The sequence below is a fragment of the Temnothorax curvispinosus genome, unplaced genomic scaffold (assembly GCF_003070985.1).
Source record: "Temnothorax curvispinosus isolate PA1 unplaced genomic scaffold, ASM307098v1 QBEX01010032.1, whole genome shotgun sequence".
NCBI classification, from domain to species: domain Eukaryota; kingdom Metazoa; phylum Arthropoda; class Insecta; order Hymenoptera; family Formicidae; genus Temnothorax; species Temnothorax curvispinosus.
In genome coordinates this window covers 139,899-159,029 of record NW_020219812.1, presented here as the reverse complement: position 1 = coordinate 159,029, position 19,131 = coordinate 139,899, and the positions used below count along the sequence as shown (strand labels likewise).

Genomic DNA, 19,131 nt, shown 5'->3' with positions numbered 1-19,131 from the left:
AATTAAGTAGAATATATATATATATATATATTGGGATATTATAATTATCCCAGGTAGCAAGCACTCGTCATTTTGACGTCTTTTGACGTCTTTTGAATAGATATGCACATTTAATATAATACGTTTGAATAATACGCTTGAGCATAATATTATACGCATTTGAATATTGACATTTAAATATTTAAACATGTTAAATATCAATAATAATAATTTATTTATTAAATATGATTTATTTAAACATCAGTGAGGACATTATAATTTGATGATTAAATATTAATAATTAGCATATATAATTATTAACGTTAATACGTTATTACACACGTATTAATTTACGTCGATTATTAAATCATATTCAATTCTTTCTTTTGAATTCTGGACATAGAAAGGATAAATACGTCGTCTTCTCTCTTTGATCGTTTTGATATCCTATGTGTGATCTACGTTACGCGAATGAAACTCGTGAAATAACGTCATCGTCGTAACAAACGTGTAAGAGTGCCGTTCAGAAAACAGGAAATTGATTCGGCGAACAAAAGATTCGTTGGACAACGAAGACAATTCCGTATTGATGAAACGCAAAAAGTCGCGTAACAGTAACGGACACCGATGACGCTCAGTTTGTGTAATAAAATCGTGAAACGAAACAACGGGTATTAATACATCAGTATAGACAGTTTTAGCTCGTATGATTGATGCATTAATTTATCAATACCTAACGGCTCCTATTAGTGACGGATTTACTTATTGTCGTCGCTACGGAAAATCTAATAAAACCTGATGAAGGAAAATGAAGGAAACGGTTGGCGTAATTCTCCAATTTAATTCTTTATTTCCTCTTTCACATATAGTCTCTTAATCATGTAACAACAACTGCCAAGTAACAATGTCGCAATATATGTATATTGACAATTTAATATAACGCAAGCAGGAACATACGCCTGTGTATAAATAAATTGGTGGGATGGGGGGGGGGGGCGAAAAACAATATATATTACTATCAATATGCTGCACCGCTTATCGAACGCTTAAAAATTCCTCGAATTGAATCCCGCGACACGCGGGTCATTCGTGGTCATTTTATCGCTAGTGTGTCGCCCTGCACGCATTATAACGGAAACAAAGTTATTAGGCAACTACAATTGTACACTTGTCACGCAATGGATGGATCCTTTTCCTTTGGCCGGTTACTCGGCGTAAAACGAAGTTACCGAAGTACGGATATCTGTATGATTCAGGATACGAAGCAAAAAAAGAAAAACGCCTTTCCAAACGCGTTTCGAAGAACGATTGCACGTCCGTTAATCTAGGATCCTCGCTCGTTTCGACGAGCGAGGAACGAGGTGAGAAACTTCGTTTTACTCCTAACAATAAAATAAAGACCCTGTTAACAAGCGCGCTACATCTCTCGCGTTAATAGTGATAATAGCGTAATGATGATTACCATAGCGATCGCTTAAGAAATTACGGAATATATAAAAATATCTTTATAAAGATATAAAGATACGTAGACGTATTAAAAGAAGAAAACAAAACAAAGCGAATTAATAATTCGGTCATTTTGAGCCTATAACAAATGACATAGATATTAAAAGTGGTCAAGTATTATTGTATAACTTTGTTCACGAGAATTAAGTAGAATCGCAATCGTAAATTTGTGCAATAGAAATTAACGTTATCATTGGCTTAACGTTAAACGCAATTTGCTTGTACTGCAGGCAAATTAACGAACAATTAGATGAGCCACAGCCTAATACGGATAATTAGTTATTAATTACATAAATTAAAACATAAAAACATATAATAAGAAAAACAACTTGAACCGCGATACAAAAATATATTACGTAAACGTTTGTCCAATATCCTTTATATTAAAAATGTTTAATCTTTGTTAAAATCACATATTTTGCTACTGCCTCTCGCTTTTCGCTACTATAATATATTTAATAATATATTATATAAAACTATTATTTTTTTATTTAATAAATCACGTTGTACTATTTATCACTAATATAACTTCCTACCAGCGAAAAATTTCGCTGAAGTCTCACAATATAACTATATTAATATACTATTTTGTCAAGCATCGTAAAGTGAACAATTCGTTAAGTTTGTTAAGTTACGTGAAGTAACTTACGGCGTAGGCGTATATTAGGCTATCCGCGATATGTCTATGGGACTCGTGGAAAAAAAACTTCATTACGTAAGCGGTATTCTCTATTATTTCTAATTATTAAATCGAAACTGTACGTTCGGCTAATGAACTTTAGTTTAAGATAACTTTTTGTGTTCACTAAATGACGAAGGTGCTCGGTTGTTGGAAAAAAGTTGATATTAAAAGTTGCGAATTGTAAAAGAGATAGAGAAGAGGAACTGTCTTAAGATTATGTGTCAGAAGAATTGGAATAATAATTAATTCTTAATTGTCATGTGCGATAGATGCCTTTATAGTAAAGTTTTAGTAAAGTATCGTTAGTGAATTGTGCGTTATCGTGAAATAGATAGTGTGCATTAACAGACATGTAATTTGTCAAAAATATTTTTAACGAAAGAAAAAAAATATTTTTAGTGAGTGAGAGGAAATTGAAAAATTAAGGATTTAAAGACAGACTTGATACCTTCATTAGAGTAAAGAGATAGTAAAGAGATGGTAAAAAAGAGATATGGGCGCGTGAATATGAACTACTAAAAATTAACTCATACCAGAAATCTATGTCAAGTCTCCAACTTCTTTGATATGCTATTAAAAATAAATTTTTTTTTCTTAAAACTAGGGAAAAGAGGAATGGTTCGTAGATTGTGATTACGAGGAATACAAATATCGAGCTCTCCTGCTGATATTTATCAATACTACTCAAATTGATTGCAAAACAAAATACTCAAACTTAAGAAATGGAATTAAACATATTAAGCATATCCTGCATACGTATGTGCGTATTTATATGTGTATATTTGAAATTCGTTCCCTTTGTCCTATTTATATAGTACTCGAAATATAAAATTTCTTTAAAATGCGTATTTGATTATCTTGTACTTCGAGCAACATTTGTTCGTCGCGATATCTAAAGTACGTAAATGTAAAGTACTATATTCGCGCGTGCTGTCATTTATACTGCCTATTTATACCGTCTATTATGAAGGAAGTTTGACGTGTTCGTGGACAAATCTGTACTTTGTACCGAACAGCAGATATAGACGATTGAATCGTAAACTCTTGCACTTATGCATGCTACAAGGTATTAAAGCACGAAATAGTCTACAAATGTTTTAGACAGCACTTGCGCAATTTTTGTAGAACGTGTTCAATAATACGCACTAATGTGCGCACACTAATCATGCGATTATTGATCTAGTCATCTCGTTTGAGATGGCAATTTGAACTACTACTGATATTTTGACCAGTAAATTTGAAGCGTACTAAGAGAGCGTACGTAATGCAATCACAGTTTGTCATATAATTCGAGTTTTAAATTTTAATGATATACGTCCCCTTTTATGGGTATCTATTCCTCGTGAAACGTATAAAATCGAAAGACAATGCATGGAATCAGTCTAAAGCTTATGATATGCAATATTATCGTACGCTCCTACGAAAAATAATCGTAGTTATCACCTTTGAAAGCGCCCAGGCAAATATATTTTATATTATCTCTCTCTCTCTATATATATATGATTTTAAGATATCTCTTTATGATTTAAATCTGAATCAACGTCTTAGGCTAGTTCGACTCGTGGTCTCTATTAACGATAATATGCAAGTAAAAAATTCATATATAAATTCAGAATGAGAACGTCTTTCTTCGTTCCATTCTCCAACGCATTTAAACATTTTTCGATACCTCTTCTCAAATCGTAATATTCTAGGAAGTGTTGAAGGCCAAGTCTAAGTATTCAAGCGATATTACATCGCCATGGCATTAGGTTTCGTACTCGAAAAGCATAGTACCGTTTTATTAGGCTGCTTCGTTAATTCGCGAGAGACGACCCGGACAATATTGCTTTATGTTCTAGTCACGTTTACCGCATTCAATTGTCCTGCTGTCCTCGTTACAACTCCCATAACTTATACGACGCTGTCCAGGGAGCGACGACAGTCCACGACGGGAACTGTGCTAAAAATTTCTTAAATCTCAGAGATCTTTGGTGTTCGCCATGTAGGAAGTGTCCGGCCAATGCGATAGACAAGCATGGTCCTTTTTGCACCGCAGACACCTGAACACACAAATCCATAATGCAAAAGTCTGCATAACACGGTGGGACAAAGAGAAGCACGTGTCTCTTGCAAACTTACATTCAGTTCTATAGAAAATGTATATGGCACGCAATCTGAGGCACATGCGTAATAAATAAAATAAGTCTCTCTGTCGTTCCACATTGGACCTTGCAATGGTTTCTCATCGAGTACAGACCATTTTTCTAAATGTACACCTTTGTACGGAGATAAAATTATACCTATGTGGTCGGGACCTAAACAGTTCAAAGGGTAATATTTGATCTTTATTTCGCGAAGACGCGTAAAATTTAAATTACTTAGGGCCGGTTGTTCCAACCTGTTGGTAAACTGACTAATAGTTAAATCATATATATATATATATATATATATATATGTCTTTGTTTATCTTTTACATTAGACAAAGATAGACATATTTAACTATTAGTCAGCTTACCAACAGGTTGGAACAACCGGCCCTTAAATTTATTAATATCTTACCTGTAACGTTAAAGGTGTAATTAACGATGTGCTGTTTCGCACTCTTCGAAATTACCTCGAGATTTGTCGGAATATTTATGAGCGGAGCGGGACCGGGTATCCAGGTAGTTTTCCTGTAAAAAAGAGTCTCCTCAGTTCGTGCGTTTATATTCGAAATAATGCGCTACTGATTCCGATATGTACCACAAGAAAGTTGTGACCGGCAATAAATATGGGAAACCACAGTATAATTCCTTCTCGCAATCCCTGACTGTTGGCGTCGCGGCAGCTACTTCAGGTACTACTGATTCTAATGTCTGAGGACTATTCATATCTAAATCCACTAACCAGTATCCCGTACCGGAATACCTATCACTACCATCTGCATTGTAATACTGGCGTTGACTATGCTGTAAATCAAAAATGCAATGAACATACAAGCCTACTACATTATCTTCTATCGAACAAACATTTTCGGGAGACAAGAAAAGATAACTATGTTACCGCGATCATAAATCGTTGTGGAGCAGGCGACAACGGATCACCACTGTAAGGAAATCCAAGTGGTGTTAGAATTAACACAGCAATAGCGATTAAGAAAATTCCAACAATCACACTTATAATTCGTTCTGCGTTCTTTATTACAAGCACTATTGGCAACTGAAAAAATTGTTATATTTTATAACAGACATCAAGAGAAGTTTGTACAACATTAAAAGGTTTAAATTACGTCGTGCGAATAGAATTAAAGCTATTAATATTTTACCGTGAAGCAAATTAGCTGGCAGAATAATATCGACAGCATGTTAGCTATTACAACTTCGGAATTAATACTGCCACCGGATCGTCCCATTATTGGGATGAAGAGATAGAGAGCACCGAGCGCTAAATAAAACGACTGTATATAAGACAAACTCAACGATCCCAATTGGTAACAAAGCCATTTCCAGTCTACAAAATTCATAAAAATACATTCAGTCGAGTGATTAGAATACTTTTAAAATAATTGACACAGAAGGTTATCCAGTGTTAGCATATAAAAAAAAAGTGATTCATAAAGAACAATGTTGTGACTGTCCTCACCTCTCAATTTGCTGAAGAAACTGTGTCGCACGATATTTCCAACTGCCGGGAATAAGACCCAGTGTAGCGGTATGAAGCCCGAGCGTAATCCAAATAACACGCACACGAAGAGAATCGACATCCATATCAAGGAATACGCGTCGCAGTACATATGATACAAAATCCATGCAGACCCAATTTCCTACAATCGTAGATTAATTACTTATACGCTGCAAATCCGTTGGTGATATCCAAAACGATATCCGCAAGTATTACTTGAGAATTGAAATTGTTCCGCAGCATATTTCTATTCACTTGCCTTTTTCTGCCTCGATCCAACTTGCAGGACCACGATCATCGACACAAAAATGGTTGGGCAAACATACAAGAAAAATAGCCACGCCGGTCTCGCGTACCAACTCATCACCTTTCCCAGCTTGGTCAGAACCAGGGCGATTAACGTGCAAGCAAACATAGATGCCAACCACGAGACCATAATCACCCCGATGCAAATCAGCACATGTCTCATGTACATCCATTTCTTAATATCTGTATCCGATAACGCAGAATTCGATTGTATTACTCAGATTTGTTCGAGAAAACGAGAACCGATTTTTCAGGTCTACTGGCGCAGCCGGATCTAAATAATAATCATATATTCTTACTTCTACGTGCACTCTGCATATTCAAATGGATAGAGTACCCAGCTATAATTATACTGGCGATATTAACTGTACTGGCAATGTACTGTGGCCATCTAATAACAAATGCGCCTAAGAAGTCGAAGAACACGAGACTACCACGTGTCTCTTGCGCATCCGGGTCCGATAAGTCGTCTCCAAATACTATTCCTTGTGTCAAAGCGAGAATATTATCGCCGGTTCTTTGCAAAGCTCCCAGCGGTATCTGATCGACGTTATCAAACTTAGTGTGGTACACGTAACCGTTTTTCGACCAAGCAAAGTCCAGGCCTGTGTGAAATTTTACAAATACGTTAGTGAAGATTTTCCATAGCGATAAGTTATCGGGACACAACTATATCACAATCTACAAATCTTTACGAACCAGAAATGTTTCCGAAGTCTCTAAATATTCGAAAATCCGTGTCACCAGGGACGATACCGCTCTCAAATATTTCTTGAGCCAACGATGATGCATAAGGATACGGTACAGATTTGGCGTATACCTAAGAAACACACCATAATAAGAAATTGATTTTAATGCCAAAAAAAATATTAGTAGAAAAAATCATAGCGCGATAATATATACCTCGAGAATCCAAGGATTGTGAGGTCCAGCTTGGAACAATAATTCACGTCCACCGGCACCGCATGCCTCTAGATTTATGAACGTTCGCACGTCCTTTGCCCAAGGGTGCTGCGTTATGAAGCCATGGGACGCCTGGAAAGTACATTGCGTGCGGAACACGTTATCACAGAATTAATCAATAAGCTCCGGAACTAATCAATAAAACCAGAAGCATCGAGATAAGATATCGAATTAATATACCTGCAATATGTTTTCCTCCGCCCCATTGAACAAGAATACAATGCTGTGCTTCAATATTTTCGGGCTTTGAGTTATTATCCGTAAAATCTCTAGCATTACAGCGCAACCGGCGCCATCGTCAGAACCGCCTGAAATATTTCGCATAAACGATAATTATGCATGCAAATGAGGTGCGTCGCGTATTAGACCACAGTACTTAACACGCTCTTTACCTGGACTTTCTAAAAACGAATCGAAATGACAATTAAGCAGCAAGCTGTGCATTGTAGGCCGGCGAGGTCCGACTTTGACAATGACGTTCTGTACATTTCTGTAGACATTGGTCATGCCGTCGAGAAACTTAAGCGGAAACGCGCCGCTGTGCTTTGTAATGTTAAGAAGGATCTTATGATTCTCGTGCGCCGTTCTCATCGCATTGTCGATCGTTGTCGTTAGAAATCTAACAGCTAGGACCTCGTTCTCGTAGCTGCCGGCGATGCGGGGCCCAATCGACGTGAGATTCACCACGTGATTGCGGGCTCGCTCGGCGACGAATCTCCCCGGGTGCAGTCCCTCCGTGTCGATGGTAACCGGGTCGGGCAGATTCCTCTCCAGGACGATTATGGCGAAGGACACGAAGAGGAAATACGTGAGAACGAAGAGGAGATGCTGAGTATCGTTTGGCAGTACATCTTGCTTCCTCGAGGCGATTCTGTTCTCGTAAGGTAACTCGGCCGACGACGTTCTCTTCGTGTGCTGTCTCAGTCTCACTCCGTCTTTCTGAAACTGAAACGCGCGATAATCGCGGCGAATGTTTAATGTTTACATAATAAGCGTCTGGCATTTGCACAACAACCCGGTTTTCTTGAACGCATTACAGATTAGAGCGGGGATCGAGGGGATTGGGGGAGGGAGGGAGAAAGGAAAAAAAAAAGGAAAATAGAACGGCGGTCGCCCGGGCAAAAGAGAACTCACCATTTTACCGATGCGAAGGCCTGCTAATGACAGAAAAAAAGGCACTTTATAACCGCCGGAGTCCGCGAGCGGGCTGTCGCGTCAACGGGGACACCACCGGCGTTGCGTTGCTCGGTCGCGGTCTCGCTCGCCGCATCAGGGAAACGTTTCAGCGCGCGTCGCACCGCATCGGGGCATATACCGCTGACCGCACACACAGCACACTAGGCCAGCAGCCAGACCCAGGCCGGCCGATCGTGATCCTCGCGTTCGCGCGGCAGAAACTGGAGCGACGTGGCGCGTCGTACGCGCGTGTATATATATATAGCAGCATCCCCTCTCTTTCTCTCTCTGTCCTCATCTACCTCGATTTCTCTTTCTTCCCTCCGTTGGCACCAGGCACTCGATTCCTTCTGTCCTCCTCTCCCTCCTTCGTCGTTTTATTGATTGCTATTCTTAAGTGGCTCGGTCGGCCTAGGTGTGAAACCTCAACATTGCGATATCTTCTTTTTTTTTTCTTTCTACCTCGGAGACCGCGGCGGAAACCCCGGAAAAATGAATAAAATTTTAATTGTTCCAGTTTCAGTCGATCCCTTTCGTGTTTTATGCCATCTTAAGTTTCCGTCTCTCTTTCTCCTTTCCTCCCTCGATCGTCTCCTTAATTCGCGCCGTCAAGTTCGATTCGACACGATCGATCAATCAATTTCTCATCGCGCCTGAAATATTTACTCGGGCGAATAACTCGGCCGCGGCGGCATCGTGGCGCGGCACGTACACCGCGTATACACGCCTAGATATTTCGCCCCGCGGATGTTTGATGTTTGCCGAAAGAAAGAGAGGCGGCCCCCTTTCTCCTTCACTCACCGCGCGCGCCCTTCGGACCGGACAATTTTTTGCAATATCTTAAAGCGCCGCGATTTATCGGGCGCTATATCTGCGCCGCGGCCTTGCTCGACGTGCTACACCTTCGGCCGATATCGCGCATCATATTATCATTAATCAGTTTAATTTATACAGTTACGTCATACATACATACGGCACCGCGGCGACTTACGACGCTCGTTGCGAATTGTTGCGAATTGAGCGCGGCAGCAATATCCCGGCCTACGCGCTCACCGATTTTTTATCCCGCCGATCGGAAAAACAACGCGCCCCCCACGTACGGCAGTTCGTTCCTCGATTGTTAGCAACTCATGTACGGTCTCGCATCTTGAAAATCCGCGGATGAGTAAAATTATTCAAGAACGATGCGACAAAAACGAGGAAGTAAAAGAGTTGAATAAAATTGAGTTTGTTTACAATAACGCAAATATATACAGGTCAAGCGAGAATTCTGCATCTCGCCTTTTATATTACTCTTTAATATGTAGAGTATTTGTATAGATAGATATAAAGATACGCGTTGCAGAAATTACGTAAAAATATCATGCCGCGAGACAAGAGATAAGAGGTGTAATATCAGGAATCAAGATAGACATAAGTGAGAGATAAGCCAGTGTAAAAAGCTTTATATTTATCTTTTAAGCTTAAGTACGTAAGAAAAGGTCAATTGCAGTCAAAATTCGAGTAGAATGAGAATGTTGGTTTAAAATAAAATCTAATTTATTTACAATATGGAATATTAAAAACAATTGAATGCTTCGACTGTACGTATAGGTTGTGTTCCTTTATTCACTGCCGGTGGAGACTCCTTTTTAAATACTGGTGGTATCACGATAAGACGCTGGTACCTTTCGTTTGGCTTAGTTTCACTTGTTTTATCTAATTATCTCGCACGTTGTATCGCGAGCGCGGAAGTACTGGGGATTATAATTACATTCAGAAGGGTGCAGGTTTGTACAAAACCGAATAATGTACGACTTCGTGTGCGCGTATTGTACAGGGGATGGACAGAATAATATGAACACCACTGGGAAATGCACTACTTTTTTATTAATAAGAAATTATTATTTCTTATTATTAAATTATTATTTCTTATTATTAAAAAAAGGAGTGCATTTCCCAGATATTCACATTATAATTTATTATTTGTCTTTTATACAAATTTTACCCTTGTTTAGAATAAGGTCTTACAATAGTCATCTTAAATAATCACATCAGACACCGATGAAATGTTGTACTAGCAGAACATATTTTAATTGATTATATAAGTGATGTTAGCAAGATGAAGAAAGCTTCTTATTTTTCAAAATTGTCTTTTTTTAAATTTTAACGATTTTCAACGTAACTGACTGATTTAAAATATCATCGTGTTATTGTTGTATAGCATTGCACTGGTGACTATTTAAACATTGCATGACCTTATTCCAAACAAGGATAAAATCTCTATTAAAGACCAACAATGGGCCAATCTCTTATTAATAAAATAAGTAATGCATTTCCCAAGTGTTCACATTATTCTGTCTAATAATTTACATGCTTAACGTAACAATGTTACTTTCAAATTCAAGAAATGCTTTGCTAAAAATTTACTCGTGTGTGCACACACAGAGTGGATGCAAAGACAATGTACCTGCGTGAAAGAATTCTATGACATAAAAGGAATATATTCTTTCAGCAAACGCAGCAAATTGTGATCGTAATACATTGTAGGTAAGGAAGCTACGAAGCTCGACTGCAAAGAGCTAGCACAAAGCCTTCGAGGGGCAGAGCATGCCATGGCGTTTCCGCGGGAAAAGTTACGCGCGGGTGGGCATCTTGGCTGCAGTTTTATGCACCTTACCGAGCACCAGTCGAGCGATCTCAACAGCGTGCCAAGATATCTTTCTGATAAGGATCCGCTTTGCGTAACGATCTTATCGCACCTTGTGTCGAGAACACATGTGCATTCACAACGCGACAAAAATGATGCATTTCACATTACAATCTAGGTAGTCATTACTGTTGTACGGAATAATTCTGAAGAAACTCTGTAAGAATCTTAGGATCTAAAGAGAAAGCTGAGGCAACGACAGTAGTGAAACATATTTACCAATCATATTAGTTACTGATCGATTAATAAAAACGCGAACATCAATGTGTGAATCAGAAATTTATTTTACAAAAATCATGCTGCAGGCACAATAAATGTGATATTACAATCATAATATAAAAAAAATTATAAATATCCATGCGGAAAGTAACGATTTTAATATGTGATTAATATAATTTTAATTGTATCTTACGCGTGCTACATACGGTTTTCTTCTTTTACATTGAAGAATACTTAATCGAATTTCATTAAATAATAGAAACGATCTAAATAAAAGACACTTGGAAAAAATATCGAAACGATCATAATACTTCAATGAAACGTACAAACTTATAAGCTTTAATCATCTTCTTGAACTTCTTTTTAACAAAACGTATGAAATCTTATTTAGTTGGACTCCAATTTCTCGATGTGTACTAACTTGGAGACTTTGTCTGTCAGATGTGCTAGGTAAGTCTTGTAATTTAGCGGTGCGACTGACGTACAGACGTGTTTTATTCTCATCTCATCCTGGAAAACGTAGAAATTGTTAGAAAATGTATTAATATATTATTTTCTAATATACATATGTGAAAAAAATATATAATACCACTGAATATAAGATTAACTTAGAATATGACTTATACAATGGTAAAAAATAGACTGCTATGAAAATTAAGAGAAAATTGTGGAAAAAATTTTATTAATATGATAAAATGTACACTGTATCGATTACCTGAAAAAATTCTGATTTCGCCCTTAAACTGAATAAGAACCTCTTGAAATTCACTTCGTCGAATTTCTGCATATAAGCGTCGTTATCGTTCTCCTTTAATTCCCCCAACTCTTGCGCCGACATGCCGAATATTTTCTCAGCATCTTCACTGAAGGCAGTTATCCAGCGACTGCCTGTTGCGTCTACTACACTCATCTGAGAATTGTTACAACAATAAACTGAACAGATATCAGAAGATACTTTCAATATAAATAAATAAGAACGATGCGAAGACAATATACATACACTTGCCAGCAAGCGATACGTGAAATTTGGATAGTCCTTGTTACACTTTTCGCATCTAAATACTCCGGTAGATTGATCGATTAACTGAAATTAAATTCAAGTTTTACAGTAACTCGTATTTTTTGAAATAGCTTGGAAATATTTTAAAAATTCTATTTGTGTCGCGTACTATTCACCTTCTTCTTGCAACCATCTACGGGACACGCCTTGTAGATGGCATTTTCCATGCGAATCATGTTAACGATCGCCACCACTGTAAATGAATCTGGGAGATTCATTTTTTCCCCCAATCGAGCTTCGGTCGCCTCCTGGAAAGTGCACAACGGCGCGTTGAAGTCACCACTTCCACCTGCTCTAGACAATGATTTAGCGTTCTCCGAATGGCCGACTGCAGTGTACCATCCGCGCAATCTGAAATATGTATCATATAAATGTTATACTGTGTTTTTATGTAATTATATTGTATTTCCAAAATTATATATTTACAACAGCATATTTTCAAAGAAATTTAGAAACGCCAATCTAAATAACAATAAATTCTAATAAAAGACATAATTAAGAAATTAATTAACGTTAAAAATTACATAAAGAGCAAACGTAAAATTAGGTTATTTCTCTCAATTACAAATAAATTTTAATTATAATTACGAAGTTAGAATTTAATTCAGAATCAGCTTGAATATACCTGTGTGCTTCAGGAAGATCAGGATCCTTTTCAAGTACGGAGGAATTTATAAGGGATAAATTTTTTCCACCATTAAATTCGCCGACACGCGCTCCTTTAATGGATAAGATCGGATTATTAGAACCATCAAAGTCCTCGGCTTGTTTTCCCCACAGTGTAACGCACACCTAACAGACAATTTTGTTTATTCACCCGTAACAGCAAAATGTTAAAATCTGTCAATAAACTGCTCACCATTGTGCCGCTGTCATCAACGATATTAACATCTCTCTTCAAGAGCTCTCGGCCGGTAGTTCGTTGCATAATATGTTGTACATCGTTGAAAGTTGTAACGACGCCCAAGACATCTATTACAAATGAATCATTATACCCATAATTTTCAAATTAATCCAATTATATATTTACCAAACCTTATTTTATATCATATTTCAAATTTTCAAATTGTTATTTATTTTTGTATACAGTAAAACTTTAATGCAGGGCGATTTGCAATTAATACTTAGAGATAACATTTAATTACCATTTAGTTTAGAGATAAGATTATAACAAGAAATAAATGTTGTCAATTGATATAGATAAAATTATCAAGGATACACATTAACGATGAAAAAAATCATTTGATTAACGTAACCCAATGTTTAAGATTTAATTAGCTTTTATTACTGTACCTATTAAGACATTTTTTTCTTTGTTTTCTACTTGACTTATGGGACAGAAGTTGAACTGCAACGTCGGGATGTCATCACTGTTTTCGTGGCAAGGGACGATCTCTGTATCGCCGGTCATCGTCATCTCGTAATCGTTTTTTAACATATTAAACTGTTTGTTCGCTGCCTTCAGTGTGCACCGCGAGATATAATACACATTTCCAGGCTGTATAAATAAAAACACTCGACAAACTAATCCTTCATGGAGAAAAAGTTTCATATAACCATCGTCGATTTCAGTCATATGACGCGTACCTCTATCATGTCATAGAACTTGTCGCATAGATCTCTGAATGCGGTACATCGAATTTCGCCGCTTTCATCGATCAGATCCATGGAAAAAAGCTTGCCTTCTCCACGGGAGTTGCTCCATGTTCTGATTGGAGACTTATTAGTCACACGAACTTTGATCACCCATCTAAATACAATTTTATCATTGTCCCTCCATCTTCAATGTCGTGTATTTTTAAATATATTTTATACAGAATAGAATTCTCTTACCTGTTTTGGTAAGGACTTAATGCAGCGATTGGTGTAGTAGATATATCAGAAGAGGCATAATGATTTGAAGAACTCCTTTTGGCTGCACCATCTATTAGCAAAACAGATTTTAAAAAATCCATTCAAAAAAATATTGCGAACACAAGTTAATTGGTAATTTATTCTAGACACAATTGGCGCAAGCCAACGATGTACTCACTAGTTGGAAAAGGAGAACTTGCAGCTGTGGATGTAGATATGGATTCAGCATCTGACTTAATGTCTATATTAGTTGGATTGCCTATCTTCTCCTTAACTTCACTGCCAGAAATCAACACCTCGATATCCAATATCACCATCGCGCGTCTGATAGAAAAAAATATGCTTGACATTTGAATTATTTACTTATTTTAATGCAAAAAGTAAGGTGTAAATAATACTTTTCTTTGCCACCGTTGTTCGCTGAACTCAAGTGATAGTTTAATATTCTGCAGATTGCATTCTCGGTCAAAATTTCATCCGTGATAAGATTATTTAATTGAGATGCCAACATGATGAACGAGTTGAACCTCCGTCCATCGGATACTACCAATCTGTAGCGATCGGTAGCGACACCATCCTTATTATCTTGTTTTTTGTAACCCTGTAAAATTATTACACAATTAGGACAACATTCACTGAAAATTACAAAGTAGAATCCTTGTCTTGCACATCCAAAGCATCAGTCCTGTGCAACATGATAATTTTTGATTACAATTAAAATAATGTTTGATTGACAATTGAAATATTTCTAATGTGATAGACATATATCACGTGTCATGACGCATAATACATCGAGATACAACAATCACTTAAAGTTAGATAAAAATCTACATAAAAATGACAGAAGCAATTGTCCTGATTCTGCTGAGTAGACCTTGTTCTGTAAAACAAAGTCACGCTTTCGAGATAAATAATTTTGATGCGCGACTTACGAGGATGTGACAGATCAGAGGTGGGATTTCGACAGTTTCGGTATTGTTGCGCAGCTTTTTTTACCATATATAGTACCTGCGCAACGATACCGAAACTGTCGTTAAGAAGTTACAAAATCCTGCTACTGAATTCTATACTCACCAATATTTGGAGCACCGGTTTCTCGACGTTCGTGCCCCGCATGATTCTCTGAAACAATGAAATGTCGATTGTTACACAATACAACGCAATAACAATATAATGTTTTCAACAGATTTACCTCCAACGCTCCTTCCGTTAAATTGTACATGACTGCGGTTTATTATCAGCGTGGTGAGAAAAGTCCTATCGATTGCTTATCCAACAAAAAAAAGGCCGACAATGTCGATATTGTAAGGACCGTCAGGGATTGTGAGGGTTAAAGGATAACTCGATTGAACGCAAGTCCCTTTATTATAATGAGGCACGCTACGTCCACGTGGCTCGGTTACTCTACAATGATTCAGAGGACAATACGGCCAGTATTTGCCACTGTTTGTTATACAAAGTCTGGAACATTGTTAAGCTGGCCACACACACTTTCCGTAGAACGTAACAGTAGGATTTCGACCAATCGCGTTGCTCGATTCGAAAACGTACGGCCATACGTTCCCGAATCGAGTAACACGATTGGTCGAAATCCTACTGTTACTGTTACAAAAAAGTGTGTGTCCGGGGCCTTAGCGTAGCGAAGTCTGAATAAAAATACCAAAAATCTGAGTGGAAACTACTGCTGATACTGCAGACAGTAACATACTGCAGTCGCAATACTTTCAAAAATTTTTCCTGCCGGACAAAACACGTCCAAACAGGTCCGCACACGTTCTACGAATGTGATGATACAATGATTCTGGGAGTCGATTGTGTATCTTGAAACGAGGTGAAAATTACAAAAGTGAACAGATTTTACTAGATTTCCACAAATGAAATCGTAGATACGCTAGTGAATTTCCTCACTTTTGTAATTTTCACCTCATTTCAAAATACACAATCGACTCCCTGAACGACTCTCTCGTCTCACGGTTTGAACTTTTGAACAGGGACTAGGGTAGGGAGTGTCTCCCTCGCACGACTCACTCAACCAATCACAGCTCGTTTGCCACAGCCAATCCTCACGCTTCATCACAACCAATCACCGCTCGTGGGGTCGCTAGGCGCGAGTGTATCTGCACGAGCGCCTCGCAGGCGAGCGCGGGAAATTTAAACACGACCTACGTCCTTAGTCGACGTTTACAATATCGTATTTTTTAGGTTACCTGCTACAAACTCACGGAACTCGCAACTCGCAACTATATCTAGGCCTCTACTCGCAACTCGCCCGTGATGCCCGTTGATTTGGCTATACCAGACACCATTGAGTCACAAGTATAACCAGTAGTCCGACTCTGTCAATTGTTTTGGTTCCGCGCCGATCCGATCTACGCATCGACATTTTATTGGAATAATACATTATAACGATGTGAAAAGTGTTTTTAGCAAATGCCAAAAACACTTTTGTGTTTAAAAACGATTTTAATGATTATTCTATCAAGATAAAATATGTTTATATTTATATCACGTTCTCGTCATTAAAAAAGTAATTGTGCTGTTTTATGTAAAGCAAATCTTCGCGAATTTCGGTGCGCACTTCGTAAAATTATAAAACTGCCGTACCTAGATTTTTCTGTAAAAATACAAGCTTCGCGCTTTGCAGCCGAACTTTTTGTATCTTTCATATTTTTCCGCCTTTTCCTCAAGTGCAGAAAGTGCAGTTTCGCGAGGAACGGAAGGCAGCCGAGCGAAGTTGGCTGAAGATTGAACGACAGACGCGATCTATCGTTCGTAGCGGGAGACAGGGAAACGCTTCGCGACAAACGTCAGGTCGAGCGCGCGCGCTCGTGTGTATGTATGCATTTTCTTTTTCCTCTCGCTCTCGGTGCAAACGTGCAAATTTCAGATTGTTTTCGTCGCACAGCTGATGTGCGCGGTGCGCGCGGACAACACGCGTATCAACACGTCGCCAACTCGCCTTCTCATTTCCGTTGGGATTGATTGGGATTTCATGCCGTTCGTTTAACGCCCCCCGCGACACCGAACGATGGCGAGTGCGAATGACAGATCGCCGAAGCTCCAGCCCAACGAGGAGGTCGTAGAGGAGCTCACCCGAGATCTAGAAGGTTCCTGTATCCAAGCGGATGGCGACCGAGCGGCAGATTGTTCTTCCAAGAAGAACGCGCGATCGAAGGGCACGCTCGGGGGCAACGCGTGGGACATCGTGGACGAGGAACGCAACGAGGATGATGACAACGCACAAGACGCGGATTCCCCCCCTTCGGAGGACGTGGACGAGGTGCTCCTTAAGGACAGAGACCTGTTACTGACGGAAAGCGAGCAAGAGGTGTGTCCACAATGTTTTTGAAATAGGACCTCTCTTCTGCAATTTTCTATTGTCCTGATTTCACACTCCAGTTAAAAAAGTTACCGTTATATTAATCTGAAAACAATTATGTACAGAGATTTACTCAACATTCTGTGAAAAAATTTCCATGCATTGTAATCTGTCTACTTTTGCAGGCATTGAAAGGGGAAGCAGAAAATCTAAAGCAGGTGGGGAATGACCTTTTCAAAAGTGGCGAATACGTACAGGCGATATCGCGGTACACACAGGGATTGCAGACTTGTCCTTTAGTGTATAGCAAAGAAAGATCTATATTGTACGCGAATAGGGCGGCGGCGAAAGCGAAGTGTCAGGTGATTGTCGAAGACCCAAGATTACGGATAAGATATTGGTGCGTTTATGCCTTACTAAGTTGGTCATTGTTTCCAGACAGAGAAGGATTCGGCGATATCGGATTGTACCAAAGCCATCGAATTAAATTCAAGTTACGTAAAGGCATATATAAGAAGAGCACAGTTGTACGAAGAGACAGAGAAGCTGGATGAGGCGTTAGAGGACTTCAAGAAAGTATTGACATTCGATTCTAGTCACACGGAAGCTAATCACGCTGTCAGGGTATGCGTAATGTGCAATTATTGCTTATGTAAAGTGTGACTTTCTGAGGAAACTTGGCAGAACAAAGATCAACTTTTTCGAGAAAACGTGTTTAAAATTTTGGAACATTCAAGTATCATAAAAAAAGAATAAGTAGAATTTCATAAAACAGTTTTTTGTTTAATTCATCTTTGTTTTACGACGAATAAATTAAATCAAGAGACACGGTAGTGTCTCGCGCCAAGTATACGCGGAGCGAGACCGACCGTGACTCTTTTACGCGACGCAACGGGTTGCGAGTGCTCGAGATGTTTTGTATTATACGAGATAGGTAAATTTCCTGTCTCTAAAGCTTGATTTCTTCTTCAATTTTAAAAACAGCAACCTCGAACTAGTTTTAGTAATAAATAGTTTATAGATATTAGAATTGCCAAAATTTAAAAATCCAAGTTTTGTCAGGTCAGGTTTCTTCTAAAAGGATCATGTATACAAAATGCAGGACTTTATTTTTACAATTTATTTACATCACAATTGCTCGTCTTTCAGAGGTTACCTCCGTTAATCGAGGAGAGAAACGAGAAGCTGAAGACAGAAATGTTGGGCAAACTGAAGGATCTAGGGAACATGGTTTTGAAACCCTTTGGCCTTTCCACAAACAACTTCGAGCTGGAGAAGGATCCCAACAGTGGTGGTTATTCCGTAAAGTTTCATCAGAACCCCATGTAACAAGCTAGTTATGTTTCTTATTTATAAAAAAAAAACTGGATAAAATGTGTCCTTTTTACCTGTAAGAAATTAAGATATATTTATATATTCTACACGAATCCTATTATGGATTTCATCCCCAGCTTCTACAATTAAATATATATATATTAATGAAATGTCGACGGGAGAAAGTACAAATCGTCCAAATTGAGAAACAAATCTTATCAGATTTTACGTACAAAGTCACTTCGACGGCTCATCGCGCGAGCTAGCTAGACCTCGAAATATATCTCTGTTGGAATTAATCGAGGCTTCAACGAGCAACGTATATCGCAAGTCGCAATGTCGGATATCCCGCTATATTTGGCGCCGATGCTAGACCGGATATAGCTTATGGTTCAATAATACCAAGCTATATCGCGATAGCC

General features: G+C 38.4%; 3 protein-coding genes across 5 annotated transcripts; 1 reads left to right on the top strand and 2 right to left on the bottom strand.

Moving 5' to 3' along the window:
- Positions 1–806: 806 nt before the first annotated feature.
- Positions 807–8,906, bottom strand: LOC112459625 (endoplasmic reticulum metallopeptidase 1-like). Its single transcript, XM_025023808.1, has 14 exons — positions 8,213–8,906; positions 7,471–8,023; positions 7,259–7,386; positions 7,019–7,150; positions 6,815–6,935; positions 6,415–6,720; positions 6,069–6,298; positions 5,771–5,951; positions 5,454–5,638; positions 5,192–5,347; positions 4,892–5,097; positions 4,709–4,821; positions 4,289–4,464; positions 807–4,209 (listed from the first exon to the last, which is right to left on the bottom strand). Exons 1-14 carry the CDS (start codon positions 8,213–8,215, stop codon positions 4,045–4,047), a joined length of 2,655 nt encoding a protein of 884 aa, XP_024879576.1. The 5' UTR covers positions 8,216–8,906; the 3' UTR covers positions 807–4,044.
- A 2,299-nt stretch (positions 8,907–11,205) lies between these two features.
- On the bottom strand, positions 11,206–15,470 carry LOC112459631 (replication protein A 70 kDa DNA-binding subunit-like). Its single transcript, XM_025023830.1, has 13 exons — positions 15,269–15,470; positions 15,151–15,198; positions 14,475–14,677; positions 14,255–14,400; positions 14,056–14,146; positions 13,810–13,972; positions 13,516–13,720; positions 13,082–13,194; positions 12,848–13,014; positions 12,339–12,573; positions 12,163–12,246; positions 11,878–12,072; positions 11,206–11,672 (listed from the first exon to the last, which is right to left on the bottom strand). The coding sequence occupies exons 1-13, from the start codon at positions 15,296–15,298 to the stop codon at positions 11,550–11,552; spliced, it is 1,803 nt and encodes a 600-aa protein (XP_024879598.1). The 5' UTR covers positions 15,299–15,470; the 3' UTR covers positions 11,206–11,549.
- A 1,363-nt stretch (positions 15,471–16,833) lies between these two features.
- LOC112459630 (tetratricopeptide repeat protein 1) lies at positions 16,834–18,789 on the top strand. 3 transcript variants are annotated; one of them, XM_025023828.1, is made up of 5 exons: positions 16,834–16,908; positions 16,964–17,404; positions 17,581–17,757; positions 17,834–18,019; positions 18,545–18,789. In XM_025023828.1, the coding sequence occupies exons 2-5, from the start codon at positions 17,105–17,107 to the stop codon at positions 18,722–18,724; spliced, it is 843 nt and encodes a 280-aa protein (XP_024879596.1). In that variant the 5' UTR covers positions 16,834–16,908; positions 16,964–17,104; the 3' UTR covers positions 18,725–18,789. The 3 variants fall into 3 exon arrangements, with proteins under 3 accessions (XP_024879596.1, XP_024879597.1, XP_024879595.1); XM_025023829.1 differs by having other exon boundaries at positions 16,864–16,908; positions 16,982–17,404; XM_025023827.1 differs by having other exon boundaries at positions 16,873–17,404.
- The last annotated feature ends 342 nt before the right edge of the window (positions 18,790–19,131 follow it).